Source organism: Lepidochelys kempii, chromosome 6 (genome assembly GCF_965140285.1).
Source record: "Lepidochelys kempii isolate rLepKem1 chromosome 6, rLepKem1.hap1, whole genome shotgun sequence".
Taxonomy (NCBI): Eukaryota; Metazoa; Chordata; order Testudines; family Cheloniidae; genus Lepidochelys; species Lepidochelys kempii.
In genome coordinates, this window is record NC_136385.1 from 32,310,605 (window position 1) to 32,338,590 (window position 27,986).

Here is a 27,986-nt window from a genome sequence, read left to right on the forward strand (position 1 = left end):
GATAGGCTCAAGGAGCTCAATCTGTTTAGCTTAACAAAGAGAAGGTTAAGGAGTGACTTGATTACAATCTGTAAGTACTTATATATGAGGAGCAAAAGAAAGGTACAGCAAATCTTGCAAAGAAAGATATAATATGGTGCAATGGCTGGGAGTTGAAGCTAGATCAATTCAGACTAGAAGTGGGATGGACATTTTTGGCAGTGAGGGTTATTTAACCACTGGATCAACTTACCAAGGGTTGTGATAAATAGTCTATCACTGACAATTTTTCAATGACAATTCAATGTGTTTCTAAGAGATATGCCCTAGCTCAAACAGGAATTAATTCAGGGACATTTTACAGCCTATGTTATGCAAGAGGTCAGACTAGGTGATTGCAGTGGCCTCTTCTGGCCTTATAGAGTATGTCTACCCTGCAATAAAACACTCACGGATGGCCAGTGTTAGCTGCCTCAGGCTCGCTGGGCTTAGGCTGCGGGGCTATAAATTGCAGTGTAGATGCCCAGGCTAGGGTTGCAACCCAGGTTCTAGAGCCTGGGCACCAGCCCAAGCCCGGACAGCTACACTGCAATATTATCGCTGTGCAGCCTGAGTCCTGCGAACCTGAGTCAGCTGACATGGGCCAGCCGTGGATGTTTAATCCCAGAGTAGATCTACACTTAGTCTGTGAATTTGTGGCACAGATAAGAATTGAACCCAGAGTTCGAGTGGCTGAACCACAAAACCATCTTTCCTGACTTATAAAAATTAATTATTTAAAATGTGTATTTGTATTATATAGGAGCTCTCTGAAGCTAAACGAGCAGAAGACATATGGTCGGACACACGCTAAACACAGTTAGAGTATCTCCTAGACGGATCTATTATTTTGTCATATGTGCAGTACAAACACTTTGACTGCTGTTTCAGGCTTAGGTTAATATAACTTACAAAGTGCCTCAGTACACTGAGCACACACTGGAAAACACTACAGAAAGGGAGTTTTTAGATTGCTAATGATTTCCTTTTAAGGAACATGTGACGAAGGGCTGAGAGCATTTGCTGCTGAAACTGTTCACTACAAACCTTTGAAAATTCCCTGACTAGTTAGTCACTTAGGAAATATCTGGTTGCAGGCATACTTGGCTGTACAAGCTTCCATGGGCAGATACACCACAGTTCAAGAAGGTGTTCAGTCCCATTCAGTCCTTTGAATGTAGGAAAATTGATGGAAAATGGGCTTGTTTCTACCAATCCTGCTTTTAAAGGGTAATGATGAACCTGCCTTCCTTGACATTCTACTTTGTTTCATTGTGATGCGTGCAATATGAAAAATGGCGTACGTCATAGATGCAGATAAAGACAGAGATACATAAAGTCTGTATTCTGAAGATATATTAATTAACACTGGGAAAATGGTTTCCCACTTGCCCTTGTAGCTCTATTGTGTGGCTATATTAAGCTTTACAGACTCCAGAGCGCTCAATTCAGCTTCCTTCATGAGCAACCACATTCACTTAAGGCCATATTTTCAGAGGCCTCTGAAAAGTGGCCTACAAAATTTGTGCACATATCTGTTTGTGACTATAAAATCCCATAGCTGTACGTGCTAGTGGGCATGCCTGCAATTTGCAAGCATGATTAAGGAGGTCTGTTGAAAATCGAGCTCTTCAATTCTTCTCCACATTTTATATAATAGTATTTTACCACTATTGCCCTCAAAGCAGGCATTGGTGCTGCTGTATAAATGAGCTACACAATGCTTTAGAGCTATTGGAAACTTTTATAATAACAGCTTAAATAGACCTAACTTGCAACCTTGAAGCTCAAACCAGGTCACCAGAATGTTCACCAAGACTTGCAAACCAGTTTTCAGGTGAGCCTGCCATGATTTCTGGCCTTTGATGAAAATGAAGTAAAACTCTGCTGTTGCTTTCCTTTGAGTAATGGTGTTCAATTCAACCCCAAAAAGGAAAAGAAAGGATTGCACAAACCTTTGCAAAGTAAAATTGCAAAATTTTCTCACCACACTGCTATTTAATTATCACTCTTTTTACTCATGAAAATGCTGTAAATAATTATCACATAAAATAAACTCTTCTATGTATCTCTGGCTCATGTACACAAAGGGAGAGATGCTTACTATTCATTTCTGCGACAGAGATCCCACATGGAAATTGTTTTCTAAATGTTACTAATACATCTTGGGCATTTTACTGACATATTTAAAGACCAGATATATTCTTCAACCTGGCCTCTTTTTTGTAAATCCAAGGGTACAAATTACGGCAAGAGCAACTTTGTGCCAGCAGTTTATTCAAGGTGCCAGTGAAGTCATTTAGACATCTAACACCCAAGTGCGGCAGCCAATCAAGTACTTAATTTTCTAAGTTACATCATTTGCACGTGCATCTGTTTAGATCCACAATAACTATATGCAAAATGTTTGGAAAAGTCTAAAATGTTCATAACTGAACAAAACTTTATGGTTGTTCTTTCAAAAGTTTAAAACTGAACATTGACTTAATACAGCTTTGAAACTTTACTATGCAGAATAAAAAATGCTGCTTTCCCGTCATTTTTTTAGTAGTTTACATTTAACACAGTACGGTACTGTATTCACCCTTTTTTTTTTTGGTCTCTGCTACTCTGCTGCCTGATTGTATACTTCCAGTTCCAAATGAGGTGCGTGGTTAAATGATAAGTTCGTAACTCTGGTGTTTATAACTCTGAGGTTCTACTGTATGTAAAAACAATTGTATAGATTTTGTAAAAGAAATAGACCCACAAATTTGTTTCAATATGGGATCAGACGCTCACACATAATTTGTTTCTATGTATGTGTTGGCAAATGAGAGGTTAAGTTTAGGAGAAATACTGTACAATAAGTTGCCAACATAAATCTTGAGAATTTGCACACACAGTCTGTATTCTGTGGTTATTAACATACTTTTCTCTGTCTATTTGCATGCCCAAATATTAGATGGGTCCCAGAAATTGCTCAAGCAAACTCGAGAGTACACTGAAACAGAAAAAAGCATATCAGATTCGAGCATTTTATCCCAATTGTAGTCTATATCGCTCACAGCTAGAGGATTGCAAGCATCTAGTACAAATGGAGAAGAGAAATTACATGAAAGGGAAGGCACAACACCAAAAAACCGTCAGAAACATCTGAGCAGCTAATTGTTGTAGGTTCCGTACAACTTAAAATGAGACCTAAGGGGACATCAGTAAGCTTCTTTCCACAGGGATATACTGTCAGCAATGGCATAACAGTGGAACAACAGCAAACATTCATTTCAGGCAAATTTACTTTAACATGTTCGTGAGAGGTTATTTTTCTGCGACAAGGGTTGTTACTGTCCATGCTTTTGTTCAGCATCTGACCAAAATAAATAAATAAATAAAACATTTAAAAAAAGATGAAGAACACTAGTGGTCAAACTAAGGGACTCTTCGCTTCTTTGCCCAACTTTCCCATAGATTTGTAGTCCAGGACACCTCATTACTAGAACTGCCCAGAAAATGTAATAGTTGTCTTCACAAAACACACACACAGTCAACTTGTGGAACTCTTTGCCAGAGGATGTTGTGAAGGCCAAGACTATAACAGGGTTCAAAAAAGAACTAGATACATTCATGGAGGATAGGTCCATCAATGGCTATTAGCCAGGATGGGCAGGGGTGGTGTTTGTCAGAAGCTGGGAATGGGTGACAGGACATGGATCACTTGATAATTACCTGTTCTGTTCATTCCCGTTGGGGCTGGGGCACCTGGCATTGGCCAGTTTTGGAAGACAGAATGCTGGGCTGGTTGGACCTTTGGTCTGACCCAGTATGGCCATTCTTATGTTTTTAAGACCAATACATTTTCAATTTTTGACAAACATTTGAAAAATTTAGATAGAAATGATTTTTTTGTTTTCTTCAAAATTTTGGGGGAAAATAAAATACATTTTTTGACCAGCTGTAGGTGGAACGGAACAATTGCGTAAGTCAGGGAGTGTCTGTATATGGAAAATTTGGAAATATCACCTGTGAATGTCATTTTTTGTCAATTTGCAAAGGCCTCCAATCCCATAAATTAAACCAGTAATAGAATGTGATGACAGATTTGTGTTCCTAAAGATTCTTTTGGGCAATAATAAATATTTAGTGGCAACTTTTACATTTTTCCTATATTTTGTTTTCTCATGGGCGGTGTTTTGAATTTTTACCAGGGTCTTTGCTGGGCAGCTTAGTTTAAACAAAAAAAAACAAACCCCAAAGCAGATTTTGCCATGCTTAAAACTTAATATTGCCCAAACATCATTTTACTCCAGTTTAGCTGGCTAATATAAAAGGAGCCATACTATATTAGAACAACAGTACACTAGCCTAGACACCCATAGACTTTTGCCTGCTACTGTTGTCACTGAAATCAGTGACAAATTGGACTTTAGGCTTTTTCCACACTTAGATGGGCAAATTTTGTTCCGTCCGTCAATTAATACTAAATTTCAATGTATTTATTTCTAATACATCCCCAGACGTTATATCTCAGGGTTACTCTACACTACCGCGCTACATCAGTGCAGCTGCACTGAGGCAGCTGCGACGCTGTAGCATGTCTGGTGAAGGCGTGCTATGCCGACGAGAGAGCACTCTCCTGTTGGAATAATTACTCCACCTCGGTGAGAGGCGTCTCCCACTGACATAGCACAGTGTGGACAACACTTTAAGTCAATGTAACTTGTATTGTTTGGAGCAATGGCTTTTTCACCCCCCTGAGTGACGAAAGTTACATTGACTTAAGCGGCAGTGCAGACCTGCCTTTAGACTTAGGCTACATTTTAGATAAAGAGACAGCACAGTTTTATAACATGATTCTGAAACAATTCCTAGACTAACTAGTAATCATCATCATCATCACTGTAGATGCTGCACAGGGAAACTGTGCTACAACTCTGCCAGCAACAACCAAGTTTTGTGAAGCTTTTCTTTTAAAAGCACTGCTACTTCTTTCCCGACAAGCCAGTGTGTGTCTTCATGTGGATGGTCATGTATGACAGTGTGTAGAACTTGTGTGTTTACACCAAAAAAGAAAATTTACTCTAGGAATCTGAGTGTAAGAGGAAAAATGGTAAGAATTCCACAGATGTTAGTCATAGCATCACATTGTCTGACCTAAAAGCTGTTCTAATTAATGGATAGTATTATTCTATCCTACTTTGAAATGTTGCATGACTTTTAAAGAAAATACATTATGGAAGGAAAAAGACAACTGTATATCTTTTAAAAGGGTCCATGATTAACTAATGTTCTTAGGTGAAAATGGGTTACTTTTACAAAACCTGCTTTTGAAATGAACTTCCATTTTAAATGATCTTGTGCAAGCCAGAGGTACAGCAATATTTGTGGTTTCCGCCACATATTGAATGATTCTGTATGGTGGGGTCAAGCGCTCTCATGACATGTAACCATTGGAAATGTAGGAAAACATCTGTGGTGTGAAACAACAGCATGTGCTTGACCCTCCAAAACACATACGTTTATAAATGGATAAAAGTGACTATTTAAAGTTGTTTTGAAAGGGAAGCACTGTGCCTGCAGAAAAACCCTAAATTAATGTTTGAAAAAGCAAATGATATGTGGGTACAAGAACATGCATTTTTTAAAAACATCTGTGGTGTTCCTTGTGATGCATTTGATCTTAGTGGTAAATCTACAAAACCAAGCTTTAGAGGGACAGTGAAGCCATCCTATTTTTAACAGACTATTATGTGTTAAAGTAACCACTAACAATCACAGCCTTGCTTTAAATGATTGTTTAGATATTTGCTTGGGGCTAGACTGTAATTTTACAACCTTACCTGTGTAATAGGCGATGCATAGCTGTGTGCCCTAAGACCAGATTGGAGAACTAATTGTGACTCAGTGTCACCATTTCTCCCCTGCTCCCTTTTTGCTGTGGGGGAGAAAGTAAATTATTTGCCCTCTCCCCCCGACTTTTTGTGGAGCAATTTACTTCTGCCTGTGTGTATGGCCAGCTACTTTAGCAGATGGGCTGGAGCCAGTACTCTCGTACTTCCCACCACCTTTCAACTTACTTGCAGTGTTGAGCATGGGATCACAAGCTGAGCTGGGTACAAGGTAGGACCCTCGATCCTCCTTACTCTTGCTCCCATGCGCTGCCAAAAAGGGCCATGATAATCTAGCCTTTGTTGATTAATTACCCAATTTCTTTTTTATACAAGTGTAATTATATGATAATTTTTAAATGTAAGGAAGAGTCAAAAAGCTTTCTCTGATATACCATAGTGAACACCCAAATAAGGTCTGAGAACTTGACTGGATCTCAATCAAAACAACTTACAGGTAAAAGATTTTTTTTTGGAAGGGTAAGAGATCATCCGACATTATTTCTAAACAGCCTGGACATAATTGGATTAGTTGAAGACAACTTCAGAAAAGATAGCTTTCTTGAACCATCTACAGACATTTCATCAAAGGAAGCTGAACTATGACTAATAAGTGGGTGGTATGAATTATTAGGTGATGAATTTTAAAAGTAGTGTCCAGATGTAAATACTGATGCATCCAAAATATTACTCAGCAGCTGCAAGAGCTATAGGAAAAGCTGACATGACAAATTTAGTCATTGCTTAATCACTTTAGTTAGGCGGTATTGTCAGTTCTGAGAGGCAAATGTTGTTCTTGATTTCCACCCATAATGGAAATAGTTGAAAGATAAAAAGTTCTCAAAATCATTTACGTACAAAACACCTTTTAGATCACTGTGGATGCTTCCTATGACCTAATAGGAGCACTCATGCACCATGGCAACTCAGACATGCAGCTTATATCAACACGGTATATTTTCCCCCTTAAAATGACCTTAAAATTTATTCCAGTTTTAAAACAGGCTAAAATGTATTATTTACAGCTAGATCTAAATTTATTAATTAGCTGCCTTTGGTTTAAATAAAATTGATTGTTAAAGCAGAAAATAGAGGATGATATGAATCCTATTCTGCTATAGCCTTCAGATAAAAGAAGCAGTGACCCAACTCATTAGCCCTTTGATTTAATATATTGACACTCAGTTTCGAATAATTCCGTTTAGTGGCTTTTGCTTCCCAGGGATCAATTTAATTAGTTATAAAATGTGACTTCTTGTCAGGAGCCAGAAGAATTGCTGACATTAAATAAAGTCATACGCAATTCAAACAATAAAGCTATCGATGCCTGGTTAAAAGTTAATGATGCACAAAAAATGGCTTAATAGAGACAACCTCAGCAATGAAAGTGATGGTTGGAAAATTAAGCTAAGTGGATGAATGAGAAATGGTGATGTTGTTGGATTGTTAAAACAAATTCACGACTAGCCTGATGGTTCAGTGGGTAGTACATCATGTTTCCGCTTTGAAGAACCTAGGTCTGAGGATAGCTCGGGATGCTCAAACTAGCAGTGTCAAGGAACTTTCTGAAACTGGTCTCCTTTAGATTGTAGGAAAGGGGAGGTACATAGCTGGGTACATCTCTCTTTGATGTAGCCCATTGGAATTCAACTGAATTACACCAGGGGTGAGTTTGAACCCAGGTTATTCATGATTTCCCCCCATTATTATGTGCATCGTGGTAGAGTCACTATTCAGAATCAGGGGCCCCTTGTGTTATTGCTGTGTGTGTGTACAAATAAGAAGACAGTGTCTGCCAGTATCTGTTTACAATCTAGTGGCTAGTGCTAAAACAGCATTTCATTTTCAAAATCCACATAACCCAATGGGTAAAATTAAATTGTATGCAGAATCAGAGGGTTTAGTGGGGACTATGGCAGCCCCTTTCATGGGTGGCTATAAAGTTCATATGCTCAATGCTTGGACTTTCAAACAGCCTTGCCTTTCTGCTTTTCAATTTCCCTAGCTTGTGATGGGCATGGTGAGAGAAAGGACATTAGTTACCTTAAACAAACAAACAAACAGAAACTCACAAAAACCCCTATAGAGAACCCCCCCCACACACACACACACAATGGCCTGAAAATTCATTCTTAAAACAAGCGATGAATCTGCCCTATTTACATCTAACAAGATAACGTGAGTATTCTGTTCATTGAAGTCAATGGGAGTTGTGCCATTAACTTCAATGTGAACATCAGAACATATTGACAGTAATTTACCCAGATTTTATTGTGAATTGAAAGTCACCTCACTTAGTCAAATGCACCCAATTGGTACTAGACCAAAAGATGATGTAGAGATAAATACGGATACTTAGTTTAAATAAAAAGAAAAGGAGTACTTGTGGCACCTTAGAGACTAACCAATTTATTTGAGCATGAGCTTTCGTGAGCTACAGCTCACTTCATCAGATGTTTACCGTGGAAACTGCAGCAGACTTTATATACACACAGAAATCATGAAACAATACCTCCTCCCACCCCACTGTCCTGCTGGTAATAGCTTATCTAAAGTGATCAACAGGTGGGCCATTTCCAGCACAAATCCAGGTTTTCTCACCCTCCACCCCCCCACACAAATTCACTCTCCTGCTGGTGCTAGCCCATCCAAAGTGACAACTCTTAACATAATCAAGTCGGGCTATTTCCTGCATAGATCAAGGTTTTCTCACATCCCCCCCGCCCCCATACACACACAAACTCACTCTCCTGCTGGTAATAGCTCATCTAAACTGACCATTCTCCAGGTTTAAATCCAAGTTAAACCAGAGCATCTGGGGGGGGGGGGTAGGAAAAAACAAGAGGAAACAGGCTACCTTGCATAATGACTTAGCCACTCCCAGTCTCTATTTAAGCCTAAATTAATAGTATCCAATTTGCAAATGAATTCCAATTCAGCAGTTTCTCGCTGGAGTCTGGATTTGAAGTTTTTTTGTTTTAAGATAGCGACCTTCATGTCTGTGATTGCATGACCAGAGAGATTGAAGTGTTCTCCGACTGGTTTATGAATGTTATAATTCTTGACATCTGATTTGTGTCCATTTATTCTTTTACGTAGAGACTGTCCAGTTTGACCAATGTACATGGCAGAGGGGCATTGCTGGCACATGATGGCATAGATCACATTGGTGGATGTGCAGGTGAACGAGCCTCTGATAGTGTGGCTGATGTTATTAGGCCCTGTGATGGTGTCCCCTGAATAGATATGTGGGCACAATTGGCAACGGGCTTTGTTGCAAGGATAAATAATCACTTTGATCAAAAGAATATCTAATACATTAATTATGCATTTAAATGATCTGAAAAGGTTTTTAGTTTGTTGTAATTTATCACTATCCTTATGAGATTCGATGCACTTGTTAAAATCCGGCCAGAAGGGATTGTCTCCTCATTAAACCTGTGGTGAAAATTTGGTATCAGAGTGAACTGATTGTTGAGCTGAGCTGGCGTTTCATTTCAAATAGCCCTTTTATGATGCAAACAGATTCTGATAAGGAGACAAATGAAATTTTGAACCTGGGACAGTAAAGAAATAGCCAACCTTATAAAGTAGATAACTTTACAACAGCTGCACACAATTCTGTTCCTCTGTAATTTAGCAGCAGTCAGCAGTTATTGCCTGCTAAAAGAATTAACAGTAGCTACGGTAACATGCAGAAGGACAGAGGGGATAGGTCTTAAAATAAAACTTCTGTGTTGGAGGGATTTTCAGACTGTACAAGAGTTATGTTTTCTTTTACTAATGTTAGGCAAACTGTTTTGTCTTTGCATTGACTTTACATTGGCCGCAGCCTACACAGAGGGGACTGCTGGAAAAAAGGGGGGCATTAATACTTTTTACTGTGTGCGGGCCAGCCAGTAGTTAGAGAGGGGGCCCGTGTTTACTTAGGGCTCAGATGGCAAAGCTAAGCATTCAGCCTACGGGAGGAAAAAAGTGCCTTTTTTGTTTTCTGGCTAGAGAGTCCAAGCATTCCCAAAGGAACACAATGAATGGCCCATTTTGTCTGACACTGTTTCATAGACATAGAATTCTTGTTTTTTCATAATTATTCTTGCCCGTCAGTGGGTGTGCACATGACATTTGAGCGTGTTTTAAAGTCTTAACACACTCATGTGCCTGCAATAAAGTTACTCATAACAATCCAGGCTTTCTGCAGACAACAGAGCAGGGTCTGTTGTTTTCACAAGTCACAGCAGCTGGGAGGCAATTGTGAAGACAACAGCTTAATCTAGCTGGAAAATACAGGAAGAAGAGAATATACACTAAATTTCCTCCCATATTATTGCAAACAATGCAGAGAGTTTTATTTTTTCCCCTATGGGTGGTCTGACTAAGACTTTGATTGGCATAGAACATACTATCAAATTTATTTTAAATGTTTAACTTGTTGCATTGCTGTCTTTACACTGGTATTCTTGCATCTGATGAAGTATTAATATACTTAACACTTTAAAAATACTCTTATGGCCTGATTCTGATCTCATTGCAGCTTTATAGGCTTCAGATGAATTACTCCTCATTTATATTGATCTAAGTGAGATGAGAATCAGGTCCTTAGCAAAAGTTTGTTTACTGTAAATCTGTTCCTAAAAACAATGTTATTTAAATAAAATAAAAGTATACTGTCTTAAAGGTATGTTTAATCTTGTTTGAAAGGTGTGCTTTGGCTTTTGTGAAGAAAGGCAGAGGCATCAAGTAATTTCTATCTACATTATATGCTACTGAATCTCGACATTAATATTGTTTTCAAATGCTTTATTTTTTATTTCAGAAGATTTGAGAAAAAAGAATACGCAATAAATTATCATACTAACTCTGTTGAAAAGGCATAATCAGTGAATGGTGATCTGACAGCTTTTTACCTCAGATAGATTTTCTGACAAAGTTGTGTGAAATAACTAGGGTGGTTTGCTTGTTTCCTGTGCAGTGTGAATGAAGCATGGAAGAAGAGAAGATATTCCAATCATCACTCCAACACTGACAAGTGTAAACTCCAAATTCACATAGATTTGATTAGAGAACAGGGTACAGAGTTAACAGCAACCAATGGATATAGTTTCAGTGAAGGTGGATGTTCACTATAAAAAGTTCTTGTGTTATGAGAAGGAGTAAATAACACTTCCTTATTTACTTTCTTCACACCAGTCATGATTTTATAGACCTCTATCATATTCCCCTCCCCCCCATAGTCATCTCTTTTCCAAGCTGAAAAGTCCCAGTCTTATTAATCTCTCCTCATACGGCAGCCGTTCCATACCCCTAATCATTTTTGTTGCCCTTTTCTGAAACTTTTCCAATTCCAATACATCCTTTCTGAGATGGGGTGACCACATCTGCACACAGTATTCAAGATGTGGGTGTACCATGGATTTATGTAGAGGCAATATAATATTTTCTGTCTTATTAGCTATCCCATTCTTAATGCTTCCCAACTTTCTGTTCGCTTTTTTGACTGCTGCTGCACATTGAGTGGATGTTTTCAGAGAACTATCCACAATGACTCCAAGATCTCTTTCTTGAGTGAGAACAGCTAATTTAGATCCCATCATTTTATATGTATCGTTTGGATTATGTTTTCCAATGTGCATGACTTTGCATTTATCAACATTGAATTTCATCTGCCATTTTGTTGCCCAGTCATGCACTTTTGAGAGATCCTTTTGTAGCTCTTTGCAGTCTGCCTGGGACTTAACTATCTTGGGTAGTTTTGTATCATCTGCAAATTTTGCCACCTCACTGTTTACCCCATTTTCCAGATCATTTATGAATATGTTGAATAAGACTGGGCCCCGTACAGATCCTGGGGGACACCACTATTTACCTCTCTCCATTCTGAAAACTGACCATTTACTCCTGCCCTTTGTTTCCTATCTTTTAACCAGTTGCCAGTCTGCAAGAGAGCCTTCCCTCTTATCCCATGACTGCTTACTTTGCTTAATAGCCTTTGGTGAGGGACCTTGTCAAAGCTTCTGAAAATGTAAATACAGATCGGTTGGATCCCCCTTGTCCACATGCTTGTTGACCCCGTCACAGAATTCTGTTAGAAATGCTGTCAGAAGTGCAGCATATAGTCAACCAAAACATGCAACATTCAAAACAAATAGGGATCATATCCATACAGATATCTCACCTGTTTTTTAAACAAGTCTGAAATGAACACAATGGACCCATCCTAATGCTGAACACCAAGTGGTGCCTTCTCTCCCCCCCTCCCAAAATACAGTTAAGATATGCATTATCGCAGTTGCTATTCATAACATAATATCATAAATAAGTCTTGCAGTATGTTTGTCATCAGTTCATTCCATATATACCTAGAATCCCAGGGATGCCACACTGGCACAAATATTTGCTGTGGTCCCAATTGTGTGGTACTGGTTGTCACAACGAAATGTGGGGAAGCCCTAAAAATATATCAGAAAAAGTTCATCGAAACTATAGTGCATCCTACACAACATGCTATCATCTACCTGGAAAAGGAAAATGGATGCAAATATTCAGCCAGCTAAAGAGAGGAGTCTGAGGGAGCACACCACATACCACGGAGGCCCTTGTGTTCATGGAGAGGAGCATAGTAACAGCATGGGGCTGATTTAATTTTTGCTTCTCCTGTGTGGGTGTATCTTGTGGGCTCAATTCTTGTGGACCTCCTAATGTCCTCCCACGTTCCAGCTGACCACACTTGCTAGTATGCTTGAGCCTTTCTTATGACTGCCACCATTAGTCACCCAAAAAGCAAGCCAGCCATGTGCACATATAATGGTCTTCTCTTATTGCACATGATGGCAGCATTAGGAAATATAGTGCTTTTTGGGGAGGCAAGGGGGAGCATAAAAACTCTTTTGGAGAGGATTTGGGGTAACTTGTACCCTTTCTTGTCAAATATTATGTCAGCAGCCCCAGATGCGGAATGAGTAGGTTTGCATACTCAGAAAGTGCAATATGCAAGGGAAACAGTGAGAGAAAATGCCAGAAGTTTTACAGGGGAGAAAGAAGGAGGGGATAGAACGGAAGAAGACAAAAAGGGGCTGGGAAGAGAGAAGGAGAAAGAAAGATCAGAGATAGATGAGGAGCTGAGTGATTGATAAATGAGTTGTTGCTCTGGTCCAGTTCCATATAACAGAAAGCACTGCTGTTACAGCTGGCATTCTTATTTCTCCTTTCAGCAGAGAAATCATGAAATGAATCCAGCCCAAACTACCTTCTTTGGTCTCTCCAAAATAAGGTTAAGTGCTAGTGAGGCTTTGTGTGTCCTAGAAACTCAAACAGTGACTTCATGGGAACGCAACAAGGAAAGAGTGCTGGAGGATGGATCCAAGAGCACTGGGAGAGTACCATGAGTTGTCTCTCATCAGGATTCAACAGCTTTGGCATAGAATGATTAAAATGAATTAAAAGATAAGAAATATTGAGAAGCAGGGTAAGGCCATTCCCTGTAATTTACCTGCCCTTTTAAACATCTTACCCTTTTCATTCTCTACTTGACTTCTCAAAAAAAAATCTAGAGTCCCTAGTGTTTGGGAAATTCAGACACAACAAAAGAAAAAGGGTGTTTCATACTTAAAAGAGTAGAAAGAACTTCACCGTCACTGTAGAACTGAGTCTCCTGCACCGAGCACAGTAATTTACAGCAGCATGTTAAGGTGAGTGTGATTTCTTTAGAATTGAACCAGCCAAGAGAGGTGCTGTTTGTCTTCTCCTTGTCTTGTGCATGCATGAATTGCAGGGCATATCTCTTAAGATTCTGCCCTCCAATTTCTTTCTTTATTGCTATCCTTAAAAACAATTAATCAGGTAACACATTCTTCTGGATCTGGCTCCCTCTGGATTCTATCATTGCAACTCCTGGTTTAGCATGATGTGCCCACTCACGAGGCTTCCTCTTATTCAGGGCTGAGCATGTTGGCTGTTCTCATCCCCTGCTAGTTTAGCCCAAGACTAGATCTTCGATTTGTGAGCTGATGACATGTTGGTCTGTGATTGTTCCTCCAGGCCAGCCCTCATTCTTGTTCTCTTAATTAATTTTTTCTCCTTTCCTTTTTTTAAATCTCTTTCATTTTTCCCTGTTTCAATGTTAGAGAAAAAAGCCAGTACTAGCTAGTTCCTACTTTGAAAAAAAAGTGGCACTTCAGCTACTCCTGCAAATTCTTTCACTCTCAAGCAGTGATTAATATCCAGGTTTAAGAAGAATTTTTAAACAAAACCTGGAAAAAAGGAAAAGAGCAAATATGCAGGCTAATGCTGTACCCTGAGGTGAGCATAATGCTTTTTTTTAAACTAGCCAAGCATAGCAAAGAAGCTATTCTACAGTGAAATTAATAATTACCAAAAAGACTTGTTAATGTTATTGTTGCATCCTTTAAGAGAATATGGGTAACATGGGAAGTGTGAGCCAAAGCCTGAAGACTCAAACTGGTCTCTAATTTTTAATGTGAAATCTTGTCAAATGCCCCAGTGCATAGAATGAAATATAGTTTTGGATAATAACTGCTTTAAAAGTTGTGACGCTTAACCTGAAAATTGGATCTGTTTCCTAGGAAAGTGGATTTCTAATTTTCTTTACAGTCTTGCCTTAACAAAGTATTAAAGTAAAAGTGCATCTCAGTACCACATGTTTTAAATGGTTGGGGCATAATACATAATTCCAGTCCCAAATATTTTCCAAAGGCAAGGTTTGTTTATTAACAACCCCATGCTGAGATCGAATCAATCTAATAGAGCCTGAGTTTGAAGTTGAACATTCAAATATATGTCCATATATCTTGGGCATATATCTTACATAATGATGTTGGCCCCAGACATCTTTCTGGGTTTGTTTATGTCTGTTATGGATTCCACTCATTATCCATGCTGTTTGAGGGATTCCCTGTGGATTTAGCCAGTTTATTGCATACTTTTTTAATTTTATGCCAAACTGAATGTTTTGAGTGGCATCTTCTGTGCTAGCTCTGAACCACTTCCCCTCAAATCCAGAGATGAATGTTGCAAATCGATTAAGAATAAATGAAAAAAATATATAAAGAACACTAACAGATTGTAAAAGAGTACATAGAAGAATGCTGTGAGAGAGGTCTGGGGTGTTCTAAAGAAATAACTTTAATGATAAAACTTTTAAATGTTGAACACATTTTGTATTTTGATTCCTCATAGTTCAGATTAACCATTATAGTGACATTCCTCTTATTGACTAAACCTTCCTTATTGAATGTCTATTGTTCAAATACCTGGGAAATGTCTCTGTCTGAATTTCACAAAGAAATTGTTTAACAAGCCAATCACTGAGTGCATCTCTCCAGTCGATTTGTGCATGAGACTCCTGATAAAGTTAACTGGAGTTACTCACGGACATCAGCTGGAGAATAGTCTTAAATATAGAAAGCAGAGATTGATGCAGGACCAATTCTCCCCTCAGGAGGGTGTGTGTATGTCTGCTTATGTTTGTAAGGGTTCCTGAGGATCCTCTGAGGCTTGATGTGGCCCTTACCAAATTAGTCAGTATATGCTGACTTAGTTCTTGTCAGAGAGACTTAGAGAAAAGTAATACATGGCCACGAGGAACTAGAGCTAAAAAATGTTTTCTTTTGAAGACTTTTAATTGGGAAAAATGTAATGTTCAATCTGGAAAATCAAATTTATAAATGCTTTGTTCCCTGATTCACTGTACCTTTTATTTTAAATAATTAGCAACCAATTTATTTTAAAATTAAGCAAAAAGTGTAACAAAAATTACACTGCAGGATGAGACCCAGTGCATCTGGAAAATTCATTCTTGTTTTGCAAAGTAGTCCTTGCAAAATATTCTCTGGTTTCTTGAAACTTAAGGCTTCCATTGATTGACTTGTTTATTTTATATCTATTGGTGCTATGGGAGAAAGAAGAAGCTTTAAAACCTGAAAATATAAATGTCATTGAACCACCCACTAAAAAAAATAAAATAAAAAAAGAGAGAGAAAGAAATTGCAGTGGATGTTTTCCAGGAGAGAGCATGCTTTACTGTGTAAAGGGGGCTAGTGTAACAAGAAGTCATCTATTCTTGATTTCTTTAGACAGCTAGAGCTTTGTGCCTTGTCTAGTTTCTACATTTTAAGAGCTTGTTCTGTGTAGCAGAAATAATACAATAAATGGGTTTAACCACATTTGTCTCAGCTAGACAGTCTGCTTTGTCAAAGATTGCTGGTACAACATAAACAAATTATGTGTTTGTAGTGCTTTGCAATGAAAGCCTATCTAACAGAGCGGAGATTGTGTTTCGGCAGCTGTAGATTTAATCTCCTACCTGTCAGTTAAAACAGGCATTTCCTGAGCAGATAAGGCCTGGCTATAGGTGTGTGGGGGGGGATAGTCACAGCTGGACAAAGGTCCATTGTTATTGACCAATAATTCTATGTAGATTTACCTGTGTATTTCATCATAGAAACTACACTCACGATACAGTTGTAAAGGAATTGTTTAGTCAGGCAGAGTGAAAGTGAATCGAATCAGAGCTTTGGGTTATTGACTCTGGCTGATTGTCATGAGGAACTGAAGAAAATATCTGTGACTTTGAAAACAATGCCACACCAATAGGGATGGGACCATGGGACTTGTAGCAAAAATCTATTCACAATCTGAGGGCTATCTTTAAATAACATTGAAGTTGTGACAAAAACTGGTGAAAGCCAGGAAATTCAAAGTGAAGGCTTATGCTCCTCCTTCAACATCATACTGCTCTCAAGAAAAGGCACCATGATGTGGATTCGTGTTGGAGATGTATCCCTGGCATTGGCTGCAACACACAAAACATGGTGGGCTACCAAGTGCCTGTGTTAAATGTGAATTTCCTAGATTTCACCTTATTTCCTAATTATTTTCTTCTCTCTCGCTCTCTTTAAATTAATTTTCATAAAGAAACGGACAATGAAAAGTACAAAAGGTAAATGTTTACAGTTTCGATATATTTTGAAAAACTGCAAGCTTCCAGGGATTTCCAACGGAATTATGCAATTTTACAACTAGTCAAAGCTGTAAAACCAAACAGTACAAAACCAGACAATACTACATAACATTTTAGTGTGAGAGGGAACAGTAATAAAATATTTTTATCAAGTATCTTAAGTGGTCTGGAAAGTGAAGATCCATTAGCACTGACCTGGACCAAACATAGCTTGTATATGAAAGAGGCATGATCTGAGTTTGTGATTGGGAGTTAGGAACTCTGATTTCTTAACACCGAAACTATAATTGTTATTTTGCACCTTGCAGTGCCAATCCACCTCAATCCTAATTTGAACACATACATGTTATTTCAGTCTTCGGGCATCTTTTGAGCAAAGATGCTCAGATAGGTTATGCAGGGTACCAGGAAGAGACACCAAAAAACTAATTTTTGCATGTGATCAGTATCCAAAGTTGATTTTGATCTCCAGACGCAGGAGGTTTTGCGTTACTTTCACCTAACTGCCTATGATAATTGTGTCTCAATCCTAACATTCCATAACCTTGTCTGTGATTTATCCAAGTTATTTTCCTTTATTTACTGTTTTTTAAAAATACACATAAATCAGGCATATTTTCCAGAGACTGAGAATGCAGCTTTGCCTGTCTCTTGGGTAATACATTTGGGCTTGTATACATTTTTAATACTAACCAGAATTTCATCCCCAATTTATGTTACTTTTAAAATTAAACTTAAGTATCTATTCTTCTGTAATATAACTCTTATTATTACCTGGGGTTTGTCATATACATTGGAAAAAAATCCATTGGCTTTCTCTGTCATGTTTTCTGGAGCAGTTGGCTGATATGTAGTGAAGGGGAATCTGTTATATAGGAGGGTCAGTGGTGTTAGATATTTTCTCATGCTGCACATTCTAAACTTTCCTAGTGATGGAATTTATTTTAATATCCGGTAGATGGTCATTGTTAGAGAATGAACCCTGTATCAGAGAGAGGATCTAGGAGAATAAAGTTGAAATGCTTATACGAACTGCAAAGTTTAAAAGAACTTGTGTACTAAATTATTTCGTCAACTTGAGATTTGAATTGTAGTCCAAAATTTGTACATTTTGGTATTACCATTAAAAACATTAAGAAAACCTAATAAAGTCATAATTTATGTTGGATTTCAGCTCAGGTTATAGTGTTTCTGTTAAAAAAAATCTAAGTTCATTGACTAATATTTTCACATTTCTATGAAAATAAGATGAGGAGGAAATGAGAAACATACATCTTCACTAGTCTTTGGAAATATCTGAAATAATTGACTTGCTCAGTCTTCTGTGATGGCTTGGTGACCACTAACTGTGACAATTTGCATAATAGTCAACTCTTCACTTCTTTGGTGATAACTGTTTGTATCTGATTAAAATTAAGACTGTTTTAGTTCTCTTGACTTTTCCAGAAGTTGCAGAAATTGAGATTTGCTGTTATGCTTTAACCAAACAAATGCACACATGGGGATAACAATATGCTGAGTTTATGCAGATTTTACAACCCGAATCTGAATAAAATACCCACTAATAGACCCTTAAGGAGTAATAAACACACATGAATTTTCCTTAGTTGCACTTTAAAGTGATTTTAACATACTACTAGACCTTAACAATAATATTTAATTGACAAGATTATGCATTTATATGGATTGAAAAGGTGGTAGATCTCTAATTCCAAATGAACTATAAATTCACTTTTGCATAACATGTTTTATTAATTTCTTTATAGCAGAGATGTTCTCCTTCCCTCCTAGTGAGAGTTTCTTAAAATATGGACAATTTAAACAATTTAATTGCCATTTATCATAGTTTTAACTTGATAAAGTCATCTTCAAATGACATCCGCATTTCCACATACGCTATATCCACATAGCTGGGCACAAATTGGGCACTACAACAGGAAGGTAATGGAAATGCAGTGAGAGATGTTACTTAAAAAAAAAAACCTACTTCCTGGCATTCAGTAGCACTTTTTCTGTCGCTCCCCATTTGATTCCCCAAATATGTGACATTTAAGTTCAGCACATATAACTAACTATCAAAAGAAAAAAGATTTGGAATGACGAATGACACGGCCTCGGTGTATCATTGTGGCTGAGTAATGCAGACTTTTCATACAATGTCCATGGAATCCCACAAGAATTTAAACCTTCAGTTCATAATTAATCTCTGGCAAAGATCAGTCAGGGTTGGCCTAAAAATTCAGTAACTATATTTATTTTCCTTAATGGCTTCCACATTAAATTTTCTTACTTTACAAGTTTGCAAGATCTTTTTCTAATAGCTAAGCATATAAAATCAACCTGGGATCTGATGATCAAACTGTGTTCTTTGTCGATCATGCATCATCACAAGAGGAACATTTCTTCATTTAGAATGTACTGAACAATTCAACTGATGTTACATGAGCTAGAATAGAATCCACCTCTCTCTCCTGTAGTTCTTTGATTCTAACAGGAGTGAAAAGAAAAGGAAATTTATTTTTCATTCACGCCAGTAGATCTGATGCACAGCTAGCAAATTTGATGAGTAGGGTATCATATTTACAAAGTCACTTTCATCTATTTGAGCCTATTTCTACAGTCCCTGCCTCACAAGAGTAGTCCTTACTTATGTCGCCACATTCATGTGAGTAGGGACTGCTCATATAAACGTCTGCAGAATTGGGTCCTATGATCATACTTTAACTTTACGTTTTGGGAGGCTAGATGTTGAATAGCATTAATTCAAAGAAGATATTAATCCAGACTCTGGAGGGGTCACAAATGAAAATTCTGAGGTCAGATTTCCCAGTGTACTCTGGCTACTTTGCGCTACTCTGTTGATATGAAGTAGCCATAAACCCATTATAATTGGTCAATACAACTATTTTGCACAATCCCTCTACCACAATCCACCAGAGTGGCACAAAGTAACTGGAGGATACCAATGAATATCTAATAGACCTTTCTGCTCATCACAGTACTTTTGTGTAGTTAAACATAGTAGGCAGTCCTTGAGACCAAGATCCGACGGTAGTTTGATTTTGTTGCAGTTTATTATTGTGGGGCATTCACAGAGCTGCACAGAGAAAACATTGGCCCCACCCTGCAAACATGTGCATGGTTAATTTTAAGCACATGAGTAGTCCCACTGACTTCCACATACTTGAGTGTTCATAGGGTAAGTGCCTCTCTGCTTATGCCATACCACGCTCAAGGCGGCAGTATTGTTGTTCCGTTATTTGCATAAGCAGCAAATTAATCTCATTGAAATATATGAATGAATTTACAACACCTCTTCAATTTCTTTCATTTTAAAAAAAATAAGAAAAGTATCAGTTATGAAAAGAAATGAGAATTGAAATTGTAACACAGATATAATGGCCCTTTTCTGTCATATACAGACTTTTGAAAATGCAGATTAGGTAAATGTATACAGTATACATGGAATTTAAAAACATGTATTACTAACACGATGGACACTAACAGCTCTGTTAGTGCTATTAAGACCTCTCATATAAGTAAATCTAAAGGGGGCTTTAAAAACTTATAATATTGACTTGATGGATGGAGTTATTATGTTCTATCATGTAAATACATATTTTGAAAATTTTGAAGTTGCATATTTTTGCTTGGTGTGCTGCCATTACCTGGGGAGTTGTTCTGGTATATGAATAAGAAACTAAAGCATTTTGAAAACTCATCCTATTAAGGAAGCTAGATGTGTGCAAAATAAAGTTATGGTTTCCCTATTTATGTGTGTTTTCGCAAATTACTCATAGATCATTTAGCAGACAAATCACATGCAGTATTTATTATTTTAATGGAATAATAATAATTTTCAGTTATTCAAGTAGCTCAAATACCTCCCCCTCCCCCATGCAGTATGGCCTTAATTGGGTAAAAGATCGGGATGATACTTTAAAAATTGTGTTCTTGGTCAAATTGTATGGTCTTATATGTATTAATTGAACTTTGGATTCTAACTCATTATTAGTATTGCATGCAGTGGGCACCATCCTTGACATTTATCTCTTACTGTAGGTAAAGTCACATAATTGTTTTCTGTATTCTCCATTCCAAGTTCAGCGAGTAGTGCAAATCCTATACTGAAGGCAAATATTATGTTACAGTACATTTCAAAGGTCAGATTCTCAGCCGGCATTAATTGGTGCAGCTCCATTGTGTTCAATGGTGTTTATGGTGATTTGCACCAGAGAGAGATCTGGCCTAAAGATTATAATGACAGGAAAAATGGTTAAAAAGAATGATGCTTGGTTATTGTAGACAATTAGAGCATTGTTTACTCCATTACAGTGTCCCGTACAAGTGAAAAGCAAAGGAAATTGAACAACTATCAAAGGATAAAATAATGTGAAGATTATGATGAGAAATGAGAAAAATCATGGAACTTTATTCTCCCCTTTGCTGAAATAAGCCATGCAGGGGAGGGGAAACTGGGCAAATTTCAGCTTGAGCAGTTTGTTAGGAATTCTACTGCTAGGTAGGGTGGGGCTTGTTTCCACTGCAGAAGTCTGTGCTCCCTTAACCAAAAGATCCCTGCAGTCAACCAGAGGTAAGAGTAGTGTGCATGAGTATCCCCACCACCTCCCCCTGGCTTCTGGAAGCTATGTTCTGTGTCCACCTACTACTCCCAAAGGGGAAGGCTCCATGGTGAAGATAGTACATAGTAGTAAAGATCACAGAATTCATTTTTGCGGGTTTCTCCAGCAGGTTTGGGGAGAATGAAAATAAGAATCTGGAACTCCCAATCCCTCTACCACAATCCTCTCCAAATTTGGTGACTATGAAGCTCCCTTTTACAGAGGCTTCCACAGAGATGGGGAGAAGGGAACAGGAAGCCATGAAGATGATTCTACCCCTTTCTGCAGGTGGAGGTTCTACAGGTGGAGGCTCTGTTTCAAGCATGGATGTAGAGGGGAGCATGAGGCCCAAAGAAATGTACATCGCATGGAGAGGGTTTGTAACTGGAGAAGGTTCTGTAAAAGATAGGTTATTTTAAGGCAGCAGTTCTCAAACTGTGGGTCAAGACCCCATTCTAATGGGGTCACCAGGGCTGGTTTAGACTTGCTTGGGCCTGGAGCTGAACCCTGAGACCCCCGCCCAGGGCCTAAATTGAAGCTCAAGGGCTTCAGCCTTAGGCGGCGGGGCTCAGGGTACAGGCCCCCTGCCTGGGGCTGAAGCCCTTGGGTTTCAGCTTTGTCTCCCATGCCCCCTCCCAGAGCGGTGAGGCTTGTGCTTTGCCCCCCTCCCCCGCCACCCAGGGTAGTGGGGCTCGGATGGGCTCAGGCTTCAGTCCCCCTTCCTGGGGCTGTGTAGTAATTTTTGTTGTCAGAAGGGGGTCACGGTGTAATGAAGTTTGAAAGCCCCCGTCTTAAGGTTAACATACACGGTTATGCTTAGTCATTGTATTCCATTTTATAGTTTGAGAGGCCTTACCAAAGTCTGTGATCTTATATACTATACAAACTGCAAAATGTAGGCACCATAGGGTAAATTAAGATGTTTGTAAAAGGAGGCGGCCATGCTCGTCTCTGAATACCCTTTATTTTGTGAATCTAATATTACTTGATGAGGTGCTTTTATTGTACAAAATAGCACCTTTCCTTTCTGCTGATGGAGGAGGCATAACGGCTATAATAAGCATCCAAATAAGCATCTCATCTTCTAGCAGTTAGCAAAAGTTTTCCAGAATACAGTTTCCAATCCAGTTCTTGACTAACAAACTGAGTAGAAATAAACTTGATTTGTATGTGTTCAAACATGTTTTTTTTTTTTTTTTAGCTTAGAGCACAAATTGCTTCTCAGCTCTCATGAAACATGCTCGGTTCCTTATTCAAGAAGGGCAGAGAATTTTTACTCAAGCAATTATTCTTTCATGCCATGTCCCTTTTGTAATCCTTGGCTTTCTCCTTCTGTGCACAACACTAAGCATCAATGACTCTGTAGCTGAGAGGACTGTAGTAGCCAGCTTCTTCTGTGACTGGTATTCCTATCACTCCATGGAACAATACAAAGCATGGTCCTCTTTATCATGTTAATATTATTAGCTATTCCCAAGAATTATAAGAGTTGTGTGATACATTAAAATCATGGTATGGTACTGGCTAATATTTCTATAACTTGGTGGCTTCAGATATTTAGTAAAATGTACTCCATTTATTACAGACAAATACAGACTTAAAATTGTCATAGAGAAACAAGTCAGTATAGACAGATTGCTTGTGTTATTGTTCCTTAGAAATTATCTTTATTTAAGGTTACTTTGAAAACTGAAGTGTATCCATGTTTTATTTCTCTTGATCAAAATATTGAAAAGAATTGCTTTCAGGACCCATCCGATTCACTTATACAGCTCAGCGAAAGACATTAAACAGAATTGTTCAGATACAAACATTTATTGCCCATCACAAAAAAGTTAAATAATCTTCATGAAAGAGAAAATTAGTCCCCCTGAGTGTTACTCTGTTTGCATATTAGCACATAGCAAGATCCCTGCCAAGTTACTCTCTGACTGACTGCTGCAGATGCTCTTTCTCAAGTATTTTGAGCCAGATCTTTAGTACAAGCCTTTGGGGACAAACAATAGCACCTGTTCCTCACAAGATATCAGGCCAGTTAGTCCATTCATGTATCTTTAATGAAGCTCTAGGGCAGATGGCAAAAAATGGCATCATCAACAACTTAGCACAGAAGAGACAAAAGAGGAAAGTGTCAATACAACAATATGCAATTTTTACGAATGGGAAGAGCCAGAGTTTGTTTTTCATGCATCTGCTGCTGTCTTGGTTTTTAAAAATACCTGAAGAACAGTCTCACAATTAAAATTTCTAGGAATGTAGCTAATTTTATGACGTACACTATCCCACCCTCTCTCCCCACCCAAAAACAAACAAACAAACTTGAAAGGCACTAGGAGTATATCGTGTATTTTTTTTGGCTTACTTTTTAGTGCTATAACAACTAATTGATCAGTCATCACAGTGTATCCACTATATCGTTAATATTCATCTGTGCTTTACAGCTGATGTCTGCTAAGCATAATGACAACTATTTGTAAAATAATTCTTGGTGAAACCATCCCTGAATGTTTGCATAACCAGCACCATTAGATTTAGGTACAAGAGAGTTAAGAAGTCTCGGGATGTCTAGAAAACAGGCAAGAGCACAGTTTGTAAATGTTATGGTACAAAGGGAAGACCATGGAGTTTTCTCAGAAATAGTGTTTGATATGTGTCCTAAGTAAAATATGGGATATTTTTGCCATTCAGTAAACACTTTTCAGTCCACATGAGACTAACAATCTTGATGTAAACCATTAAAGTTAATGGAGCTATGCTGATTGACACTGGCTGATGATCAGGCCAGTATTCAAGGAATATTTTAAGTAATGATTATAAAGGATAGCCAGAGCATACAATGATAAGGTTTTTCTGCGGAAAAGGACCTAGGGGTTCCAGAGAGGATGGTTCTAGACTATTCTCAGTGGTAGAAGAGGACAGGACAAGGAGTAATGGTCTCAAGTTGCAGTGGGGGAGATTTAGGTTGGATATTAGGAAAAACTTTTTCACTAAGAGGGTGGTGAAACACTGGAATGCGCTACCTAGGGAGGTGGTAGAATCTCCTTCCTTAGAAGTTTTTAAGGTCAGGCTTGACAAAGCCCTGGCTGGGATGATTTAATTGGGGATTGGTCCTGCTTTGAGCAGGGGGTTGGACTAGATGACCTCCTGAGGTCCCTTCCAACCCTGATATTCTATGATTCTATGATAATAATTTATAGTTATCTAGTCCTTTGCATTTGGGGCATCTCAAAAATATTTAAAAATATTTGGAACCCAATCCATCTCAGAAAGAAAATTCCCATTGAAATCAATGAGGGGGGGAGCAGTATTGGGCTCTTTATTACTTGAACTTCTCTTGCCTGCTGTGAAGTAGGTTTTGTGGTAAAAAGTGATAGTAAGGCATGGTGAGGCTCAGTGAAAGACTAATTTTGGGTGCCCCAGTTTTTGGGTGCTCAACTTAAGATAACAGGGTGTTCTAAATAGTGCACCCAAAGATTGAAGAACCCAAAAGTTATTGGTCACTTTAGAAAATGTTGGCCTAAGTAGCTTATCTAAGGTAATTTAGCAAGTCATTGACAGATCTGCAAATAAAACCCATTGGACATGACTTCCAGACTTCTGCTGTCCTTGATAAGTGAGAATGTGCATTTGCTCTCCATTAGGGGAGAGAAGCTTAAATCTAGCCAGCCACCCCTTTCCCCTCCCCCACCCCCCCGGCTCCGTAGGACCCCAGCGACAGAGGCTGCCTAGTGGATGTGCTGAATCAATGCATGCTCTAACCCCGATCCCCACCCTGGTCAGTGCTCTCGTCTTTTGGCCCTGTGCTGGCACCGTGAAGCCCTCTGATGGAGAGGAGTTTGTGGGCACCTTACATTGTTGCAAAACCCTGGGGAGACTTTCTGCTACTGGTGACTGGGAGGGAGCTATCACAGAGCCTGGATCATTTTGATTAGTATCTACTTGGAAAGTACTGTAAGTGATTGTAGAACACATTGTGTTAAATGCTTTCCAGATGCTGTAGTTGTATTCCCCGTCAGACACTGATATTGTTTTCACTTGTTGCATACATTCTGAGCCAGTATGCACTAGCATCCTACACAAAATTAGCACTGTTAAATCAGAAGTTAAAGGCTGGTACTGGGCACCTGGGGATCAACTCCCATTTAACCAAGTTAAGCTCATAGCTAACATTCACAACCAGGCTTACCTCAGCTAAAATGAAAGAAATAGCTGCTCAAAGCTGGTTTCTTTCACGCCCCAGTGCCATGGCAGTAATTGCACAAAGACCTTTTTATTATAAGTTGATTTTCCTGAGAAATGGATTCAGAAAAATACTGTAAAGTGTTTATTTTTTGAGTGACCTTTATTAACCTACATCTTAGGGCTTTCCCCAGAGAAGAGTTTTTGGTAAATTAACCCTCATAGACACACAGTAGCATTTCTGCACTGCATCAGTGGTTGTGAAAGGAAAGGAATATGACAAGAAAATTTGGCACTGTTTAAACAATGTCATAGGTCAACATATGGGATTTGACCAAAAAAAAAGTTTTTAGGAATTAAAACGAAAAGAAATCACTTGAAGTTTAGTTTAACTTTTTAATAGTATTTAATGCCACCCATTTATGGCAGGATAAGAGGGCAAAAATTCTTTCTGACTGGAAAAATAATGCCTTTCTACACTTCCTAGTTTTGATATTTAAACCGTTATGTGTTTACTTTGTTACTAATCAGAAAAATGCTGTAATCAAAGCCTTCAGGACTGTTGGGGCTTGGGGGATAAACAAAAATTCCATGTGATCCCATCCAGTGTCTCTGATATATGTATAGCATAAATAAAGAAACCAGGAAATTAAAATGTGAATTTAACAGACATGTTAATGTCACATCTCTCACTTTCTATATGTCGAATACAAATGCTGATATAAGGTGAAGAATTTTCTGCTTTTGCATGTTTGCGCTCTTTGATACATTTATTAAGGTCAAATGCAATTTGATATAGTAGAATTTATTCTGAAATGCTCTCTGAATACAACTCCATAATTACTGAGCTCCATGATAGTGCATAAAGCTGTAAAACTGCTTAGACAGACAAGCAATTTATATGTTACAGCGAGGTGTGTATGGTGAAGGATATTAGTTTAATTGGGAGCCAAGATGTTGTAGCTTTAAATCTTTAGAGATGGGGTGTTGTCTAGATGACTAACATACTGTGGTGAGATTTTGAAATAACATACCTGAACTGTTGGCATATATACTAGCAATACAATAGCGTAAGATCTCTGAAATAAAATTACCTACCTTAAATATGTTAAAATATGAAGATTAAAACTGCTCTTTAGATATTAGGCTGCCTTTAAAGGGTTTATCACTGTGCTTTCTAAGCTCCCAAAGAGAAATAAAAATTTGAAAGACTAATACAAATGTAGGCCACTTTTTTATTTTCTGAATATGAATCTATAGTATATTAAAATGTTGGTTTCTTTTTGTGCAATGAAATGTAAACACAAGGAATAATAAAAAAAATCAGCAAGAAGCAGGATAAAGTGCAGTGCACAGAGACTGTTACACTTTTGACACTCCGGGAAAACAATGTTGGGGGCGGGCTTTGATGTGATAATGTGAAATTGGTGAGGATTACATTAAGGTTCTGTGGGGCTGTGTGAACACAAGTACACTATCAGTGCTGGAGAAATACCTGTCAAGATAAATTTGTGCTCTTTCTGATCAGAGGCTCTCTTTTGTTTAGCAGGTTCAGGGTCACATGCCTCCGCTCATGATCCCAATTTTTCCACACGACCAGAGGACGTTGGCAGCGGCTGCTGCAGCCCAGCAGGGATTCCTCTTCCCCCCAGGAATAACTTACAAGCCAGGTAAGTTGACAGGGATATGAAGCTATTTAACATGTTCAGATATTTACTGAGACTTCTCTTGTGATCTGTCTGATACAGATGATGTTACACAAAAGGACTGGCTGCTTGAAAATAATTTGAAGTTTTGAAAGTCTAGCTGAAAATATCTTCCGAGTTTAAAGGGGATAATTGGAAGATTGGTTACTGAGCCCCATATTAATTTCACTTCTGTAGCCCACAAAATCAACTGCTCTGAATTTATTGACCCACTTGCCTACCAATTTGCATTTGGCAAACCCTGAATCTTAATACTTCTTTTATTGCATGTCTTATCTGCAGCATGTACACATACTTGTCTTTTATGCAAAAATTCTTACCCTTAATTAGCAATAAAAGCAAAAGGCAGGTATAATTTAATTAGCATACTTCTTACAGGCAACTTTCTGTTTGATTTCAATCTGAATAATAAAGGTTTCAGTAGTTCAATCCCAATTATCATTCAGACTTGTAACAGGTCACATAACCTTTGCAGTGAAATATGTTTTGAGATGATTTAGCAAATGTTATGATTTCTTTCTTTATTCCTCTGAGTTTACTGGACTCCTGGGGAATTCAATTAGGGATATAATGGTTTGAAGCTACTTTCAGAGCCTTCTTGTAAACAGGGTTTTAAATGTTT

General features: G+C 38.3%; 1 protein-coding gene across 32 annotated transcripts in view; it reads left to right on the forward strand.

Annotated features, from left to right (window-relative positions):
- SOX6 (SRY-box transcription factor 6) overlaps nucleotides 1–27,986 on the forward strand; it is a 445,473-nt gene that overhangs the window by 307,043 nt on the left and 110,444 nt on the right. For 25 of the 32 annotated variants that reach the window (XM_073347430.2, XM_073347425.2, XM_073347409.2 and 22 more), the window contains one exon: nucleotides 27,205–27,328. In XM_073347430.2, coding sequence (XP_073203531.2) covers nucleotides 27,205–27,328 — 124 coding nt within the window. The remainder of the gene's footprint in view (nucleotides 1–27,204; nucleotides 27,329–27,986) is intronic. The other 7 variants (XM_073347415.2, XM_073347431.2, XM_073347417.2 and 4 more) reach the window with 1 other exon arrangement.